General features: G+C 39.0%; 1 protein-coding gene across 3 annotated transcripts in view; it reads right to left on the bottom strand.

The window, feature by feature from the left end:
* CLNK (cytokine dependent hematopoietic cell linker) overlaps nt 1-21,414 on the bottom strand; it is a 187,515-nt gene that overhangs the window by 58,673 nt on the left and 107,428 nt on the right. For all 3 annotated transcript variants that reach the window (XM_024741747.1, XM_024741746.1, XM_024741748.1), the window contains 3 exons: nt 14,550-14,691; nt 13,193-13,290; nt 7,216-7,261 (listed from right to left, as the gene is read on the bottom strand). In XM_024741747.1, the coding sequence (XP_024597515.1) occupies nt 7,216-7,261; nt 13,193-13,290; nt 14,550-14,691 (286 nt within the window). The remainder of the gene's footprint in view (nt 1-7,215; nt 7,262-13,192; nt 13,291-14,549; nt 14,692-21,414) is intronic.

Here is a 21,414-nt window from a genome sequence, read left to right as displayed (position 1 = left end):
TAGAAGGGACAATGATGCAATAGAGTGGTCACAAATGGGATCTTTGAAATCATTCGTGTTGGGTTCTAATCCCCCCTCAATCACTTACTGAGTAATCTTGGGCACATTATTGAAATGTTCTGGGCTTGTTTCCATGTCTGTAAAATGCAGATAATGAAGTGCAGTTCCTTGGATGGCCAAGCTTAAATAAAATACTACTTGTTTTTCAATTAGCTCCTAGTCAATTCGTGCTAAATATACGCGATAGCCTTTATCTATGAAATATGATCATCACAATCAACGCTTTTGGAAGCCTACCATCAGTGTAATGTTCTGTAATTAGAGACATAGACTCTGAACAAAATTGGATAAAACCTGGCCTCAGTCGCAGTATTTATTATGTCTAAAAGTTTTATGATGTCTAAAAGTGAACCTTTAGGATTTCACGTCCTGCTGATTAATTGCGGAAGCATCCAAAGGAGCAACTTACGATCCAAGTGGCTAGTGCATATTTCACAAGGCCTGTTTGAGAAACCTCTCCACGTCTGTGGAAACTTTCAGAAATTAATTCCAGCAGTAAATTGCTGGAACCATTCTTTGGGTTGAGTGGGGAGGGATTAAGTTAGGCAAAGCCAAGGATGTGGGAGGGACCTGCCAGATTTAACAGTTCCTCAAATAAGGTTGGAAAGTGCAGTTTCTTAGGAACATGGATGTCAAGAGCTGCACCTTGTTAGTGACAGATGTGGGATAGAAGCATCTTTCCTAAACAAGCCCAGGAGACATCTTTTCCACTGACCTCAGGAAAGGTGGGCAGGCAGGGTGAAGGGAAGGACTGAGGCTTCAGAGGCGATGACATGGGCAGTGGGGCGGGTGGATTTGTATGTATGAACCATATCCATGGATTCACAGAATGCTAGAGGCCGTCGTGTTCTCCCATATTTCTATAGATGGGATATTAAAGGCCAGTAAGGGAATATCATTTGCCTAAATTTGTAACGGAGCAGGACCCTATGGGATCTTCCTGGGACAGGCCTTCCCCCATATCCTCTGCTTTATCTTCTGTGTGAAGTACATAGATAAGAGTATTTGATGCACATTTCCTGAGTTTTTTTTACGGATGTGAAAACCCTGCACCACATGGAAGATGTTAACTACTTGATGACCATGAGCACACAGCCCCCAGGCCTCCTGGAGCCTAAGGACTGATAATGTTAACCCCTGTGACACTGCCGTGTTCCTTCACCATCAGCCAATCAGAGAACTGTGCATGAGCTGATCACATACCCTGTGACCGCCCACCCCCTCACCTGGCTTTTAAAAATGCTTTGCTGAAACCCTTCAGGAGCTCGAGGTTTTTTACAGGATGAGCCACCAGTCTCTTTGCATGGCCCTGCAATAAACCTTTTTCTGCTCCAAACTCCTATGTTTCAGTTTGTTTGGCCTTCCTGTTCATCGGGCATGTGAACTTGCACTAACAAATTCATAGCACAGACAGAGACAGAGCCAGAAGCAACCAGGCTTCTTGACTTGCCTCTTGCAGGCCTCTACCTAATGGGATCGCATGGCTGAGGATCACAGGCTCGTCTGTAGTTGGTCCTATGACAGCCTGCCATGCTTATCTAATACGCTTTTATTAAAATGGGTTAAATTTTAGAGTTACTTTAGTGTTTACTATGCATCCACTATGTGCTCAGCAGGTGCTATGTGTTTACTGTAAGGAAAACAATGTTTAGTAAACTTTGGTCTTTGTGATTGAGGAGCTTATTTTTATATTCATCGATAACAGATTTATTGTGTATGCTCCACACCAAAGTAGATAGAGCATGAGATGGTTTCAGCCTACACAGAGGCAGGAATACATTCCAGTGTAGGGAGAATGACAGAGGGTAAAAGAGGGAGGAATGAATTCCAGAAACCATTAGTTCAGTTCAGTATCCCTTTGTCAAGTGTCCATCACGTGTCAATAACCATGCTATAGGATTTGCGTTGGTTATAAACTTTAAAACAGACAGATGTATTACAATGTAGGTGCGTTTCCTCCCTTTTAGAGATAAGGAAACAAACTTAGAGAGGTTATGTTCCTTGTAGATTTCACATTTGGAAAGCGGTAATACTGGGATTTGAACGCAGGTCTCCTTGTCCCCAAATCTAACATTCATGCAACCATATTTTAACTGCTGCTACATCTCAAACATAATTAACTTCCCCTGAGGTCATTGTCTCACACCTCAGCCCAATGTCCGTTGCTGTGTGAATCCTTCCTAGGATTCACAGTTCTTCTGCAGGGGCCGAATTAAGTATGTATGTACTTTTTTGAGTTCCAACAACACTTCGTATAGACCCGACCAGACTGTGGACTCCTCGTGGTCTAAGGTCTTCTGTGACTCAGTGCCCTGGCACCAAGCGATTTTGAATAGAAGTGGCATTCTCCCCTGGCAGTTATCACACGATGTTGTAACTGCCTTGTTTTCAATTCTTCTAATTGTGGCTACTTCATATTTCACTATTGAAGAGTGTATTTGCTACTCAAACGTTTTTTCTTTTCTCTGTGTGTTGGTGAGACAAAATACTGTCCTGTAGTTCCATTAATGAGTGATTTTACAACATTTATAACATTGGCTTTGAACTGAATATTGTATCAATGCCTCTCACTTTTCTTTTTTCTTTCTTTCTTTCTTTTTTGCTTCCAAATAAGGGTATATGACCTCTATCACTTTTGAGCCACTGGCTGTGTCTGAAATAAATTTAAATCTAAAATAGTAGGAGAATAATCTTAAATTTATTTCTTATCATTTCTAGGCCTGGGGCCTAAAGCTTGTCATTCGTTAAGGAAATAATCTATAGGATGGCAAATTCCACCATTCTTTGTGATGTTTCGTGTTGCCGTGTTCTGCCACTAGAGGACAGTATCATCCCTCAATTCATGTCTTTTGCACTAAAAATTGCATAGTTTGGATGAGTGGGAAATCAGGGAACAGGGAGAGTTTGCAGAAAACATTTTAGATACTAGCAAATATAGTAAAACCATGGAAACATTGCCATAGTTGACAAAACTTGAGTTCTGGTCCAGGCTTGGACTGCTTGCTCTGTGACCTTGAGTGAGCCCCTTCTCTTGCCAGGCTTCTTGGCATAAAATGAGAGGGTAAAACCAGACTAACTCTAAACTCTTTGACATCTAAATTCGAATAAAATCAAACTAGTAGAAAGGTCTTTTGATGGCATTATGTAGAATTCTATCTTGCTTCTTTTCAACCAAGCTCATGTTTCTGGATATCCATGTTTAGCCATCTATGCATAATTCCTTCTTCTTCTCATGGATAGTTTATTGTATTTCATTATAAATTCATTCTTGTATATGATATACTTTTTACCTCAAAGGAAACTGGTTTAGAGTTTGTGCTTGGTTCACATGGAAGGCAAAGAGAAACTCATTTTAGGCTCACTTATTCTCAGCATTAAGAAGCTAAGCCACACCATTTTTGAATATTACAGCTATCTTCACCTGAAAAGAGACAATTTCTTCTGCAACTGTGGTTAATGCTAATTAATGGTTCATCATAAACAACTTACACTATATACATACTTTGCCTCCAAATAAACTTTTATCCATTTTTAGGAATGAAAAAAAAAAAGAAAAATACCAAGTTTCAGGGAAGATAAGTTCTTGAAATCTGACAGTTTCCAGATAATGTCAGAATATGATTGCAAGAAAAATAATATGAAATGTACATTAACATAAATCTACAACTGCTCAACTTGATGAAAAATATCACCATAAAATTCTGCCATTACTGAACCACGCAATATGTTTTTCTCTATGACATTTTGTGAGAATGAATAAATTATCTGAGAATGCGTTTGCATCAAAAATACAGAATTTTATAATAAACACATAAATCATTCAAGCATTTTCCAGCAAGATGCCTGATCCAAAAAATGGGGGTATTCATATTACTTTTCCCCTTTTCATCTCCTTTCTCTGTACAGTACCTTAGAGCTCTTGGTGGTAATACAAAACCATCAATTACGGAAGTGCAGGAAAAGAAGACATAAAGAAATAACTCTTATTGAAGAAATTTTCCATGCAGCCTACAAGCTCAACTCCTGTGAGTCTTGCTTTCACTGAGGTCATCTCTGCAGTTATGATTTCAGTTTACATTGGGGTCTACTTTAAAAAAAGTCATATTTTATAGCCATGCTACTTGGATATCAGCCAACAACCCTTACAAAATTGACAGCACTAACTTAGCTCTGAAAGATGTGTCTTTCTTGCACTCCTGGAGGAATTTCTTTGCTCTTTTTTAATTTTGGGTAATTAATTTCACATAAAAAAAGCCTGATCGCCTTTTTGCTTAGGTTACCGGGAAGCTTAGAGAAAAACTAGCAGTTTAATTGTAATAGAATGTAGTGATGTGTGCCCGAGCGTCCTGAATTTTATCTTTGCCTTAGTCTTACAGTCTATCTAGATACTTCCTACGATTTTAAAAATTTTTCTTCCATTTTACCATGCAAGTTTTTGTTGACGGCTCCAAATATTTGTAAGCTGAGGCAAGGTGTAGATGAATATATGGATGAATAGTTGTGATTTATAATAAGAAATATATATTTGGTCTTTGTCCCTGTGTCTGGCACAGAGCTCCTAAATCCCTTGGAATTTCATAGTGATGAGAGCTATCAAGGTGTCTTTTGTTATGTTACGGAGGTGACTTACTTTTGGACTCCATCTAATGATGGGGACTGTTTGTCAGTGGTGCCTAGCCGAAGACCATGGGATCAAAGGGTTAGAAGAACTTACAGTTCCCTACGTCTACCCTCCCCTTCCCCCACCACCTGCCCCAGGGAGAGGAGAGTGGCTTGAGATCGAGTTCAGTCCACAGTGGCTAATATTTAATCAACCATGCCTATGTAATGAAGCCTCTATAAAACCCCAAAAGTTTGGAGTTTGAGAGATTCAGGAAGCATGGAAGATCCCTGCCCTTTCCTCATACCTCCCCTTATATGTCTCTTCCATCTGACTGTTCCCGAGTTATATCCTTTTACAATAAACTGGTAATTTAATAAGTAAAATGTTTCTCTGAGTTCTGTGAGCCACTCTAACAAATTAATCGAACCTAAGGAGGGAGTGGTTGGAACCTCCCATCTATAGAAACACAGGTGACGATCTGGGCTTGTGACTGGCATCTGAAGTGGTGGTGAGGTATGGTCTGGTAGCACTGAGCCCTTAACTTGTAGAATTTGGTGCTGTCTCTGGGTGGATAGTGTGAGAATTGGGTTGAATTGTAGGATACCCAGCTGGTATCCAGAGAATTGCTTGATGGTGCGTGGGTGGAAACTGCCCCCCTGCATATGTTGGAATTGGAATTAGAACCATCCTGATAGTGACACAGACATATTAATATATGTAGAATAGTGGCCAAAGAAGTTCTGCAATCAAAGAAATGAAGGTGCATGTCTATAGTGAACTATTAAAAAAAGAGGGGAATTGTGAAATCCATTTCTTGTCTGCTTTCTCCCCAGGAGTCATTTCTCAATAAATTGCCTATAAAGCTTCTATTAGGACCTAAGACATTTATATATCAAATGATTATGATCTGCTCTGGGATGCCTCTGTGCTCTGCTCCTTTTCTCTGTCAAGAGGCATGAAAAAACTTCCTCTACATAATTCACGTGGTCTTCTAAGGACTAAAATACATCAGTTAATGGAGAAAAGCTCTGAATCAAGTGCTGTGTGCATGGAAGGCATTTCCGTGTTTAAGGACTAAAGAGGCACTGATAGGAAATCTCCCCTATTTTGAGGGGTTTAGGAGTGGTCTAGAGGGAAGATAGACAGGATCTGTCAGGCTGTGAAGGATGGAGAGGAGAGATGGAATAGGGAACAGCTCTTGTTTCCTGCCTCTGCTAATTCAGTTGAATTGATGAGTCAGAAAAGCCCTGCCCACTTCCCATTTCAAGAGGAGGAAAGTAAGACTCGGAAAGGTTAAGTGCCTTACTTAAGGTAACACAGCCAGGGAGTAGTAGAGCCTGGGCTTGGGCTCCTCTCATTGCTCCTTCCACCTTGCTTCCCTTTGTGCATATCCTCCTTTTGTGCCTCCAGGTCCACTGTTCACCTTGTCCGCCCTGCTCCACCCCACTCTCCATCCTGGGAGACCAACCAGCACATGCAGGCTACCTTGCCCTGTGGTTTCAGGTTGGGTTCAGCCATTAGGAAGTCCGAACAGGAGATCAGAGGAAGTTTGGAGAGGGGGGTTGGGGCATGTATTCCCTTGAGTCCTACCCTGGGAGGTCCACATGGGCCGGTGGTGTTCCTCAACCAATGGTCACTGCTCCTCTCAAGGTGGTGAGCTCCTTCTGGTTTTCTGTAGCTGTCCCCTCATCCTTTTGGGCTTAGGGGTGGTGACAGCACCACTGCTGTTGGCCCCAGTTTCTGCGTCACCCCTCATTCTTCTCCTACACCTCACACACCTTAGTCAATAGTTCCTTTGCAAATAACCCTCCTTAAATTATCCTAATTTGGGTGTGTGCCATCTGTTTCCTCTTAGGACCCTAACTATTACACTTTCCCATTAAAGAAAATGTGATGTTAATAATATGTTATAGAATATAGCATCAGACACATAAAAGATGATTTCGATGTTTCAGTTACTGGGAAATGTAAATCATAGGATTGTCATCTTTTCTAACTGAACATTGTAAGAGAATATGGGGACATTGGGGGAAATGATGAGAGAAGCTATAATGTATAGGATCCAATTAAATTTCTTTGGCTGTCCTCCATTTGTGCTTCTAGCACTACTGAAATTGATTATTTCCTTTCAGGTTCTTACCTGTATCTTTATCTCCAAATTGAGTTGCTTTGCCTGAAGCTTTAAAATCTATTTTCATGTTAATTAATCAGCATTTTAAAATTAGATTTCTATCTTGCAATTTTACAGAGGGGTATGCTTAGAGAAATAACTTAGTTATGTATCTGATGCAACCCATATGTTTCAAAACAATCTCTTTCCCAAATTGCACAACATGGAATATGACTTTTCACGATCAATTTCTTCATTAATAATGTAAGGTGATAAAAAGGCATAAGACGTGAGAGACTCTTTCCAAAATTAGTTATTTCATGAAGGTTAAGTCAATAGATAACCTTGTTGAAGAAATCTGTGACCACAGACAAAAATGTAAGAGGATCTTGGAAGCAAAGAAAGATGCAAATATATTTCAAACTTTGTGATTTGACTTTACCTTTAACATGTTGGCTTCTGATATCCCTGGAAATGGGTTGTTCCACCTGTAGAAGACAACGTGGCACCATTATTTCTTAAATTGTGACTATATCATCTCATGACCTGCCACTCGGTATATAACTGTAATCTGATGATTCCCAAGGATAAAGGCATAAGTCCCTGGACTCATCATTCTTATAGATCACCCTATGAGTATGGGAGGCAATCAGTCAATGCGTGTAAATACGTGTAAATACATGTACCACTGTGCCAGCAATGAGGGTAGTGGCCTCAGGTGGTAATTTGGCATAAAAATACTTGGTTTGAGATCCAATCCAATCTTATTCCTGTGAAACTTTGGAAAACCATTTACCATATTATGAGCCTTAGATTTTTCATCTTTTTAATAGGGAAAATATTTAGTCAATCATGTCATTGAATTATTGTGAAGATCAACATACATGATCAAGTCCATGAAAGCGATGGAGCAGGCAGATCAGAGTGTGACCTCGTGTGGATGCCTGTGCTGGGATTTCACCTCCATCATGTGCTGGCTATGAGAACCTGGCCAGTCATTTAACCTTCTAAGCCTCAGTTTTCTCATCTGTGAAGTGGAGGTAACAAAAGAACTGCTACCTCACAAGGGTGGCAGGACTACATGAGACAGACAATGTGCCTAGAACGGGAAGTGACACACATGAAGCTGAATAATTGTTAGCTGTCATTATTAATAGTATTATAAGTGTTGCTGAACTATTAAGGGATGGCTGTACAATTATTAGGCATGAGAGTGAAGAAGACGATAGAGACATCCTAATGATGCCCAATGCCTTTGAAAGCTTTTAAGCCTAGATCAGTATTGGGGTCTACGATGGTTAGTTTTATGTGTCAAATTGACAGGGTCACAGGGTATCCAGGTGTTTGATTAAACATTATTTCTGTGTGTCTGTGAAAGTGATTCCAGATGAGATTAGAATTTGGATCAGTAGACTGAGTAAGGCATATTGTCCTCCCCAATGCCGGTGGGCATCATTCAGTCCATTGAGGGGCTGAATAGAATAAAAAGGCAGGGGAAAGGAGAATTTGATCTCTCTGCCTGACTGTTGATGAGGAACGAAGGTCTTCTCCTGCCCTCGATGACTGAGATTTACATCATTGGTTCCCTTGGTGCTCAGGCCTTTGGACTCAGGCTGGAACTTATGCCACTGACTTTCCTGGGTCTCCAGCTTTCCAATGGCAGATTGTGGGACTGAGCCTCCATAATCACTAATTTATTTATATGTATGTGTATATGTCTATGGCTATATATGTCTATATGTTTCTGTCTTTCTATCGTATCTATCCTATCATCTATCTATAACCTGTCTATCTATCTATCTATCTATCTATCTATCTATCTATCTATCTATCTAACTAACTATCTATCATCTACCACCTATGTTTCTAGAGAACCCTGACTAATAGAGAGTCTCAGTGTTACACTTTATTGGTGCCAAGTTGAGTTGGCCAAGGTGAATGGGGAGGAAGGGTCACTGAACGCCCTGTTACTTCACGTCTTAATGTTCAACGTCTACCTCTTCCTCTGTGGAACATTGAAACACCTTATTTATGCTTGGAAAGTGGTGGCTCTTCTGCTGGCCAAGTTAGTCAAGGCTTGAGCGTGGTTTGGGTTTGCTGTTGTTATGGCTTCCTTCGTCACACCATCAGCTTCCAATTCCGCCAGGGTATGGAGGCTGGTGTGCTGGGTTTTTATTTTATTTTTTTATAGTAGCTTTTTTTTTTTTACATCTTTATTGGAGTTTTGCAAAGTTCTTGTTGCATCCTCAGCTTTCAGCCTTCCCTGTGCACCTGCCCTGCAGAGCGGGTCTCTCCCAATGCCCTTGCCCACCTGCCATTGCTAGCCCGGAGCAGGAGAGGTTCTCCATTGTCTCTGTCTCAGCTGGGCCGTGCGTGATTAGGGTATTAGGGATGGGGCTCCCTTAGTGTTTCTGTTCTTTTCCCCTTTGGCGGCCAATGTCCATTTTCCCTTTTGAACATTTGGATCCATTTGGATCTTTCGCATGAGAGAGTTTCTTTGCATTGCATCTTCCCCAGGGGGAGGTACCCTCTGATGATATTAGCATAGGATCCTGGGCCTAGAAATATTTCCTGCCCCTCCCCCAGCGCTACTCCCATTTTTCTATCCAATAAATATTTACTAGTGTCTACTTTATACCTGTATCAATGCTGGATTATGAGGGAACAAAGAGGAATAAGAACTTGGATGGTGAAGGAAGACTCAGACATGCATGCAGTTCTGAGTTTACAACATATTATAACACAGGTTTAATTATAACAGAAGTTTTTCAGCCTTAGCGTCATTGAGAGTTGGGGTCGGATGATTCTCTGCTGTGAGGGCTGTCCTGTGCTTTTGCATTATACTGAGCGGCATCCCTGCCCTCCACCCAGTACGTGTCAGTAGCACTCCCCAAGTCTTGACAACCAAAAGTGTCTCCAGGCATTGTAAATGACCACTAGGGGTCAAAATGGTCTCGGATCAGAACTACTGATTACGCTGCAATATGTTACTGATGTCAAAGGCTGCTTTGCATTGCTTCTTCCAGAAGGCTTCTTAAAAGCCTCTGGCTGGACTAAGTGATGCAGCTCCCTGCTCTTTGCATCCTGTGTCACTTCTGTCTTAACGCTTTGTATTACATCAAAACTGCCTGTTTGGGCCAATGCCTCCTCCATTAGACTGTGGGCACTGGCTAATTTTTTTTATCCCCATTGTTGAGCATAGTGCTTTGTACACAGCAAGTGCTCAATAAATGAAAAGTTGGACAGTGGTCTAGGGGTTTAAGACAGTTGTAACCAGTCTAAGGAGTCATCGTAAGAACTGGCCCCTGTAAGGATTGTTGAAGATCCATTTCACAGAGAGTTTAATCTCAACATAAATGTGCAAAATGAATTAGAATTAACTCCCGAGAATGAGGTTATAATAAAAAAATCTGCTTACCATAAAAACTTGATTATTCACACATTGATTATAAAAGCAAAATTCCTTTTTAATCTGAATCGAGGCCAAGTCCTTATAGAATTAATTTATAAGACAACTTCCCTCTTGGCCAAAATTGTGCTCAATCTCCCATATCCTTTTTCTCACAAGATTTCACTTGACTTAATATGTTGAGATTATAGTTCCACTTGCAAAGTGACCTAACTAAAAGAAGAAATTTATAACAGAAAGCTACAAAGATAATATGAAAGGATATAAAGTAATACAAATGGAGACAAATTCTGGCATAGTTGTTTTAAAAAAAATTAAATAAGAATTATTTTTTTTTTAAAAAGCATTCTTCTCATGAAGATTTACTTACATGGAAAGGGGGATTATCAGTGATTTTTAGGGAAAGAAAAACTTAACTTTTTAGGTCAGAATTTTCTATTCTTTATAACCAGATAAGAACTTGTGTCTTTAGCCTCTGGCCCAATGACTCTAAAATTCCTATTGTTCCCTGAATATGCTTCATGCTTTAGTGATGAGAGCCCTGAAGTGTCCTCCTCCCTGTCAAACAGCCCCCTGTGGGGCTGCCCCAGTTTCACATCTTGGGAATAGTAGCAAATATTCACGTGACAACTTTGAGGAACAGACTGGAATAAGGGTTCCATGTGAATAGAAATCAAACTGGGAAAGAAGACTGTGTCTCTTTTCCTATTAATATTTCAAGCTATTCGTATTTCAAGGTTCAGATCAAATGACAGAGTTTGTTTGTTCATTTCTATCCAATTAACCCACATCTGTTGAAAACTTCTTACATAAAGGCACTGTGCTGGGTACTGGGGCTAAAATGGTCCCTGTCCTCATGGAGGTGTCATTTAGCAATGGATTGCTTTGTGCCAGGCACTGTGTTTTGTATGTATTATCATAAAGCTATGAGTTTTTATAGCTGAGACAGTAAAGGCTCAGAGAAGGTAAGTATTGGAGCCATTAAAATAGGGATTATAACGTTTGTCTTGCAAGGTCATTTTAAGGATTAAATGTCATTCATTCATTCATTCATTGCCATCTATCCTCTGAAAGACCTTCCATGAGTGCCCTGCTTTCATTATTTTTTCAAAGCACTCATCACTTGACATATTGTCTTTGTATCTATTATTTATCTATTTATTTATCACAGGCCTCCTCCCACTAGATGTAAGTTTCTTGAGAGCAGGGCCTTGGTGGTTTACCGATGCCTATAATTTTGTCTGGTCCATGGCAGGCACCCAACACATATGTCTTGAGTGAATTTGTTGAATGAATGATTCAAGTGTTTAGCTTGGTGTCTGTGTAAAGAGGAAGTGTTCAGTATTTTATCCCTCATCTTGCTCTCCCAATCTCTATTGGCTGTGTTCTGTGTAAATGATATTATTTGGTAAAATTTGTAGTTTCCTTTTCTTGTCAATATTTAACAGAAACCCTCAAGTTAAGTAGGTAAACTATTTGAACAGATAATGTACAAGGAAGATGTGTTATAAATATTCAAAAGCATGTTCAGACTCACTAATAAATGTGCTACAGATTTAAAAAAAGAACAGTGAAATCTCTTTTTTGTTTTTTTAAATTATGATTAAAAATGTAATATCCAGTTTTGGTGAGAATTCTATGAAGTGGAAATTCCAACATAGGGCTTCCTGGAGGGTAAATTGACATGATTTTTCAGGAAGAAATTTAACAATATGTACTAAAACCATTTAAAATGTTTTCACTCAATAGTTAAGTAAAATAATTAAAAATCTTATAATGGGGAGTGATGTATCTGTAAAGATTATGCTTATTAATGCTTGTTTTGTCACATGAGAGATTGTTTTATGCCTGAAAGTTAATGTGAAAAGGAAAGAAAACTGGTGTATGCTATAGAATAAGGACTCCCTTGCACAAAACATATCAGCATAGAAAACATTGACATGAAATGTACCCAAAATGTTATGACTAATAGCCCTGCAACCCCAGGGATGATTAATTTGTATTTTATGCATTTATGCATTAAGAAAATTAAACATTAGCAAAAGTGTTATTACAAATAAAATTCTATATGTGTTTAGAGCATTTACATTTACAAGATATTTCCCTAAGATTATCTTTTGTGGTCTCAACAGCTTTTTGAAGTAAGCATGGCAGAGATTTTTATTCTTATTTTTTAGATGGGTTTACAAAGAGGCTCAGAGAGGTTGTTTGACTTACTGTCGTCCCTTGGTATCTGTAGGGGATTGGTTTCAGGAATCCCCATGAATATAAAAATCTGTGGATGCTCAAGTCCTTTATATGAAATAGCATGGTATTTGGAAATAACCTACACACATACTCCTATATACAGCTGACCCACGAATAACACAAGTTTGAACTGTGTGGGTCCACTTACACTTGGATTTTTTTCACTAAGTACATACTATGGTACTACTCAATCCTTGGTTGGTTGAATCATCTCCAGATTACTTATAATACCGAATACAATGTAAATGCTATGTAAATAGTTGTAAATACAATGTATATACTACGTAAATACTTGCTGGCGTGTGGCAAATTCAAGTTTTCCTTTTTGGAACTTTGTGGAATTTTTGTTTTTTTAAATCCTTGGTTAAATCTGCAGATGGGGAACTGGCAGATATGGAAGGCTGACTACTTATTACCACATAATTAGCAGTTGGAATCTTTGGGCCTAAAATCTGGGCAAAATGATGTTATTATCAAAAAGCTTTGAGTTTAAATTTTGCTTCCAGAGAACAGGATGAGCATTAGATGAGGTGCAGGTGAAAGCCTGATGCCTGGCTCACAGAAAATCTTCAACAAATGTTCTTCTTCCTTCTAGGGTTACTCTACAGGACCATGATCCCACCAGTCTAATCCCCCTGCACCTCACTGAGCTTGGCCTGCTCATCACCTAACAAGATGCCTTGGGAATGAGAGATGGGGAAGCTCTTGGCTGCTAGGATGTGCTCTCCATATGTTTGGTTCATACGGTCAAGCCTTTACTCACTTCTTCCAGCCTCATCCGGGTTTGCCTGTCTGTGGGGATAGAGGTCTTGGCATCTAAGGAAAGGGGTGTGTCCATCACACCCTTGAAATAACGTGTATCTGTGAGAAGAGAAAAAATTTAAGGTCATACTTTACATGGCTCAGCATATTACAATTTATAAACTATTTGCCTATCTACAAACTCATTGAATCATCACAATATAGGTATAAGGCAAATAATTCTACTTCCACTTAACGGATGAAGAAACTGAGGTTCAAAGAGGAGAAGTCACTCCTCTTGGTCCACACACGTAAATGTCAAAGTCTGGACCTGAACATTCTTCATTCTCTTATCCACTTGGAGAATTCTACTCATCTGTCAAGGCTTGGGCTGTGTCACGCCCTTCGAAAATCTTCCTAGACACCTGCACACCACCCCTGGCTCTCTTTTCCATGTCATATACTTAACATATGCTTAATTATATACTTAACATAATTATATACATTATCTACTTAAATTATTCTATCATGCTTATCTGTCTTTCTGCCATTAGATTGTGACCTTCCTGAGAACATGTATTATGCTTTGTTTATCTTTATGTCACTTGATCAATCTTAATGTGATAACTGGCACACAGTAGATACTCAGTAAATGCTTGCTGAGTAAATGAAGAAAGGAATATCATTATTATTTACAGGGTGATTCTCCCCAGTAGAGTCATTTCAGTAGATCAGGCTCTCAGAAATCTCAAATGCTTTCTCTTTTCCCTTACAGCAGTGTGCTTTACCTAAGGTTCAGAGAACTTGCTGGAGCTGCCCAAAGCACCCCAGTTAGAAAGAGGCAAAGGTGGGTTTGTAATAAGCTCTTCTTTCTCTTAAAAAGCTTGGCTTTGCTGTCATGCCCTAGTTCCACTCATATGCTGGTTACTGGCAAAACATATCAGCCATATTAAAAAGTCTTCCCTTTTACTATAATCTCCTCTATGCAAACTTTGTCTTAACAGGGATGTTGCCCACATTCCTGCTGGTCAATGTTCTGTCATGCTCATCAGTTGTTTCTAGGACTTAAGATGAGCATCATGATAATAATAGCCAAGAGTCACAGAGCTCTGACTCTGTGTTAAGTCCTCTGGTGAGAACTCAGCCTGCATCATACATGTGATCTTCAAACAAAACTCTGGGGGTGAGTTCTCTTATTATGAACCCTGTTTTCTGATAGAGAAAATGATTTTTAGATGCTTGCTCAAGGTCACATAGCTAATAAGACATAGAGGCGTGATTTTAAACTAGAGCTGTTTAATTCAGAACCTGCAGCTTTAGTTGCTATGCATTATTGCAGCACGGACATGCATTTTCAGATTTCAGCCCCCAAATGTTACCCGCATATTCAGATTCCTTTATAGGCCTGGTTGGTAAAATTTTCACTGATTGCCATGCTTCTACCATGTGAAGCTCAAGGTCTTCATAGTCCTCATCTGTGTGGCCTTTTGCTTCGTCGAGGACTGCTGCTAATTTCCTTCCCTAAGGAGGGAACGTTTGAGTGAGTCAAGGAAAGGTACAATAATGACAAAGATTATAGACTACCATGCTAGCTAGGGGAGTAATACGGATTCTCTTAGCTTGGAGTTAAAGATTTGAGAGTCTGGGATCTGAGGCAGTTAAATTCTTGTAGTAGGCAGAATTCTAATGCTATCCCTAGAATGACATCAGTGTTATGATGGTGTGAGACACTCCCTTTGTCTCTCCCCTTCAATCTACAACTAGTAAAACATCCATAACTCAACAAAGGTTCCTCTGCCCAAGACACCAGGACTCCAGGGAGATCCACATGTTTGTACATCTGAAGGTAGGTAGATCGGAATACATAGAGAGGGTAGAATCAGGGGAACAGTAGAGGTGGTGCCCATAATCCTGACCCCCAGAAAACCTGGTGGCAGCGGCAGAGGTGGTACACGACTCTTATTTCCTGGCTACAGTGGTGCCCATGGTCACAAGGAACTGGGCAGCAGCAGCAGCAGCAGGACCTGCAAACGCCAGGTGTGTGTGTGATTCTGGCACCCCCTGCCCATGGCTCCCCATCCCTTGCTACAGTAGCATTGCTGATAACTCAAGCAACACTGGACATGAAGATGCCAGTAGCAGCAGTGACATTGGCATCAGCAAGGCACCAGTGATCCCAGAGGCATAAGCTGCAATGACAAGGGCACCAGTGAAATCTCTGGTAGAGGCAGTGGAGGGTGGAAACTGCTGATTCTCAAATAGGCAGCTCAGATGAGAAAAAACAAAAACCTGGTATAGCAGCACCTACTGAAAAACAAAAGAAAGGTCTCTAATTACCAATCTGTGGAACTGTTAGAATCAAAGTAAACAAAGCTTTACCTAAACAAGAGAGATGTTTACTACTTCAAATGCACTGGTAGGGGAACAACTCATCAAGCACCATGAAAAACCGTGGTAACACAGTATCACAAAATGAATATGACAATTATCCAGAAACCAAATTTAAGTCACAGGAGACTGTGATCTAACTGGTAGAGTTAAAAATAGCTGTCATGAGGAAACTCAACAAGCCATAAGAAAACTCAGAAAGCAATTCAATGAGCTCAGGAATAAAACCAATGACAGAAGGAATACTTTACCAAAGAGACTAAAACTCTAAAAAATAATCAAACAGAAATTCTGGAGCTTGAGAACTCAATAAATGAGATGAAGAATACATTAGAAAGCACTGGGAATAGAGCAGATAATGTGGAAGAGAGAATCAGTGAGCTCAAAGATAGAAATTTAAAAATGATTCAGGTAGAAGAGGAGAGAGAACTAAGATTTTTTAAAAAAATGAACAAATTCTATAAGAATTATCTGATTGCATTAGAAAAAAGCACCATAAGATAGCGGGTATATCAGAAAAGGAAGAGAGGGAGAAGGGAGTAGAGAGCTTATTTAAAAATATAATAGCTGAGGGTAAAAAAAAAAAAAAAAAAAAAAAATAGCTGAGAACTTCCCAAACCTGAGGAAGGACCTGGATATACAAGTCCACGAAGCTAGTAGAACACCTAATTATCTTAATGCAAAAAGACCTTCTCCAAGACACATTATATTAAAACTGTCAAAAGTCAATGATAAAGAAAGAGTATTAAAGGCAGTCAGGGAAAAAAAAGACAGTAACCTACAAAGGTACTCCCATTAGGCTATCAGCAGACTTCTCAGCAGAAACTCTGTAGGCCATGAGAGAAAGGAATGACATACTCAAAATACTGAAAGATAAAAACTGAGCCAAGAATACTCTATCCAGCAAAGTTATCTTTCAGATATAAAGGAGAAATAAAGGCTTTCCTAGACAAATAAAACCTGAGGGAGTTCATGACCACTAGACCTTCCTTACAAGAAATGTTGAAAGGAGCTCTTCTACTTGAAGCAAAAAGGTAAAAGTATACAAAACTTTGAGTAATGTGATAAATAGAGAGAATCAGAAAATTGCAACTCTATATCAGAATAGGTTGTTAAACAATTATAGCATAAAGGTTAAAGGAAAAAACATTAAAAATAACTATAGCTACTTAAATTTGGTAATGAACTCACAACATAAAAAGGGGAGTTTTTGTGGCAACAAAAATATGAGGGGGAGAAGAAAAGGATACAACCTGTATAGACAAATGAACATAAGACTAAACAACATGCTACTGAACAAATATTGGGTTAATGGAAAAATTCAAAGGAGAAATAAAAAAAAAACACATGAGGACAAATAAAAATAAAAATATGACATACCAAAACCTATGTATGCAGCCAAGCAGTACTAAGAGGAAAGGTAGCAATACAGGCCTACCTCAAGAAATAAGAAAAATCTTGAATAAATAATATAACCTTATACATAAAACAGCTAGAAAAAGAAGAGAAAACAAAGCCCAAAGTCAGTAGAAGGAAGAAAATACTAAAAATTAGAGCAGAAGTAAATGAAATAGAGAAAAAAAGACAACAGAAAAAGATGAATGAAGCTAAGACCTGCTTCTTTGAAAAGATAAATGAAATGGGCAAACCTTTAGCTAGATATACTAAGAAAAAATGAGAAGGCTTAAATAAATAAAATCTGAAACAAAAGAGAAGTTACAACAAATACCACAGAAATGCAAAAGACTATAAGAGGGGGCTTCCCTGGTGGTGCAGTGGTTGAGAGTCCGCCTGCCAGTGCAGGGGACATGGGTTCGTGCCCTGGTCCGGGAAGATCCCACATGTCGCAGAGCAGCTGGGCCCGTGAGCCATGGCCGCTGAGCCTGCGCATCCGGAGCCTGTGCTCCTCAACGGGAGAAGCCACAACAGTGAGAGGCCCGCGTACCGCAAAAAAAAAAAATAAATAAATAAAGGTTATAAGAGACTACTGTGAATAGCTATATGCCAACAAATTGGATAACCAAAATGAAATGGATATAAATTCTTAGAATTATATAACCTTCCAAGATTGAATCATGAAGAACCAGATTTTCTGAATAGACTGATCCCTAGTAAGCAGATTGAAGCAGTAATCAAAAACATTTCAAAAACAAAAGTCCAGGAGACATTCAAGATGGAGGAGGAGTAAGATGTGGGGATCAGCTTCCTCCCCACAAATGCATCAGAAATACATCTATACATGGAAAAACTACAGAAAACCTACTGAACACTGGCAGAAGACCTCAGACTTCCCAAAAAATATATATATTTTTTCCTTTTCCTCTTTTTGTGAATGTGTATGCTTCTTTGTGTGATTTTGTCTGTATAGCTTTGCTTTTGCCATTTGTCCTAAGGTTCTGTCTGTCCTTTTTTTTTTTTTTAGTATAGTTTTTAGCACTTGTTACCATTGATAGATATATTTTATCGTTTGGTTGCACTTTCTTTCTTTTTTTTATTACTTTTAAATTTTTAAAATTTTAATAATTTAAAAAATTCTTTATTTTAATAGCTTTATTGTATTTTATTATATTTTCTTTCTTTCTTCCTTCCTTCCTTCCTTCCTTTCTTTCTTTCTTTCTTTCTTTTTTCTCCCTTTCCTTCTGAGCCATGTGGCTGACGGGGTCTTGATGCTCTGGCCGGGTTTCAGTCCTGAGCTTCTGAGGTGGGAGAGCTGAGTTCAGGACATTGTTCAGGACCAGAGACCTCATGGCTCCGTATAACATCAAATGGCAAAAGCGCTCCCAGAGATCTCCATCTCAATGCTAAGACCCAACTCCACTTATATAAAACACTTAGCAGGAAAAAAAGAAACGAGACCTCCCAGCCCCATGTAATATCAAACGGTGAAAGCTCTACCAGAGATCTCCATCTCAATGCTAAGACCCAACTCCACTCAAAGAGCAGCAAGTTACAGTGCTGGACAGCCAATGCAAAAAAAACTAGCAAGACAGGAATGCAACCCCACCCAGTAGTAGAGAGGCTGCCTAAAATCATATTAAGGTCACAGACACCCCAAAACACACCACCAGGCGGGGTCCTACCCACCAGAAAGACAAGATCCAGCCTCATCCACCAGAACACAGGCACCAGTCCCCTCAACCAGGAAGCCTACAAAACCCACTGAACCAACCTCAGCCACTGGGGGCAGACACCAAAAACAACAGGAACTACGAAACTGCAGCCTGTGAAAAGGAGACCCCAAACACAGTAAGTTAAGCAAAATGAGAAGACAGAGAAATACACAGCAGTTGAAGGAGCAAGGTAAAAACTCACCAGACCAAACAAATGAAGAGGAAATAGGCAGTCTACCTAACAAAGAGTACAGAGTAATGATAGTAAAGATGATCCAAAATCTTGGAAATAGAATGGAGAAAATACAAGAAACATTTACCAAGGACCTAGAAGAATTAAAGAGCAAACAAAAAATGATGAACAACACAATAAATGAAATTAAAAATTCTCTAGATGGAATCAATAGCAGAATACCTGAGGCAGAAGAATGGATAAGAGACCTGGAAGATAAAATATTGGAAACGACTGCCACAGAGCAGAATAAAGAAAAAAGAATGAAAAGAACTGAGGACAGTCTCAGAGACCTCTGGGACAACATTAAACACACCAACATTCGAATTATAGGGGTCCCAGAAGAAGAAGAGAAAAAGAAAGGGTCTGAGAAAATATTTGAAGAGATTATAGTTGGAAACTTCCCTAATATGGGAAAGGAAATAGTCAAAAGTCCAGGAAGCACAGGGAGTCCCATACAGGATAAATCCAAGGAGAAACATGCCAAGACACATATTAATCAAACTATCAAAAATTAAATACAAAGAAAAATATTAAAAGCAGAAAGGGAAAAGCAACAAATAACATATAAGGGAATCCCCATAAGGCTAAGAGCTGATCTTTCAGCAGAAACTCTGCAAGCCAGAAGGGAGTGACAGGACATATTTAGAGTGATGAAAGGGAAAAACGTACAACCAAGATTACTCTACCCAGCAAGGATCTCACTCAGAGTCGATGGAGAAATTAAAACCTTTACAGACAAGCAAAAGTTAAGAGAATTCAGCACCACCAAACCAGCTTTATAACAAATGGTAAAGGAACTTCTCTAGGAAGGAAACACAAGAGAATGAAAAGACCTACAATAACAACACCAAAACAGTTAAGAAAATGGTAATAAGAACATACATATTGATAACTACCTTAAATGTAAATGGATTAAATGCTCCAACCAAAAGACACAGACTGGCTGAATGGATACAAAAACAAGACCCGTACATATGCTGTCTACAAGAGACACACTTCAGGCCTAGGGACACATACAGACTGAAAGTGAGGGGATGGAAAAAGATATTCCATGCAAATGGAAATCAAAAGAAAGCTGGAGTAGCAATTCTCATATCAGACAAAAATAACTTTAAAATAAGGACTATTACAAGGGACAAAGAAGGCCACTACATAATGATCAAGGGATCAATCCAAGAAGAGAATATAACAATTGTAAATATTTATGAACCCAACATAGGTGCACCTCAATATGTAAGGCAAATGCTAACAGCCATACAAGGGGAAATCGACAGTAACACAATCATAGTAGGGGACTTTAACATGCCACTTTCACCAATGGACACATCACCCCAAATGAAAATAAATAAGGAAACACAAACTTTAAATGATACATTAAACAAGATGGACTTAATTGATATTTATAGGACATTCCATACAAAAATAACAGAATACACTTTCTTCTCAGGTGCTCATGGAACATTCTCCAGGATAGATCATATCTTGTGTCACAAATCAAGCCTTGGTAAATTTAAGACAATTGAAATATCAAGCATCTTTTCTGACCACAATGCTATGAGAGTAGATATCAATTACAGGAAAAAAATCTGTAGGAAAACTACTAAATAACCAAGAGATCACTGAAGAAATCAAAGAGGAAATAAAGAAATACCTAGAAACAAAAGACAATGAAAACACGATGACTGAAAACCTATGGGATGCAGCAAAAGCAGTTCTAAGAGGGAAGTTTATAGCAATACAATCCTACCTTAAGAAGCAAGAAACATCTCAAATGAACAACCTAACCTTACACCAAAAGCAATTAGACAAAGAAGAACAAAAAACCCTCCAAAGTTAGCAGAAGGAAAGACATCATAAAAATCAGATCAGAAATAAATGAAAAAGAAATGAAGGAAACAATAGCAAAGATCAATAAAACGAAAAGCTGTTTCTTTGAGAAGATACACATAATTGATAAACCACTAGCCAGACTTATCAAGAAAAAAAGGGGGAAGACACAAATCAATAGATTTAGAAATGAAAAAGGAGATGTAACAACTGACACTGCAGAAATACAAAGGATCATGAGAGATTACAACAAGCAACTATATGCCAATAAAATGGACAACCTGGAAGAAATGGACAAATTCTTAGAAAAGCACAACCTTCTGAGGCTGAAGCAGGAAGGTATAGAGAATATAAACAGATCAATCACAAGCACTGAAATTGAGACTGTGATTAAAAATCTTCCGACAAACAAAAGCCCAGGACCAGATGGCTTCACAGGCAAATTCTGTTAAGCATTTAGAGAAGAGCTAACACTTACCCTTCTCAAACTCTTCCAAAATATAGCAGAGGGAGGAACAGTATCAAACTCATTCTATGAGGCCACCATCACCCTGATACCAAAACCAGACAAAGATGTCACAAAGAAAGAGAACTACAGGCCAATACCACTGATGAACATAGATACAAAAAACCTTAACAGAATACTAGCAAACAGAATCCAGCAACGCATTAAAAGGATCATAC

The sequence above is a fragment of the Neophocaena asiaeorientalis genome, unplaced genomic scaffold (genome assembly GCF_003031525.2).
Source record: "Neophocaena asiaeorientalis asiaeorientalis breed wild unplaced genomic scaffold, Neophocaena_asiaeorientalis_V1.1 scaffold218, whole genome shotgun sequence".
Lineage (NCBI taxonomy): Eukaryota > Metazoa > Chordata > Mammalia > Artiodactyla > Phocoenidae > Neophocaena > Neophocaena asiaeorientalis.
Note: the sequence above shows the minus strand (reverse complement) of the source record. Positions and strands in the feature narration are given on the sequence as shown.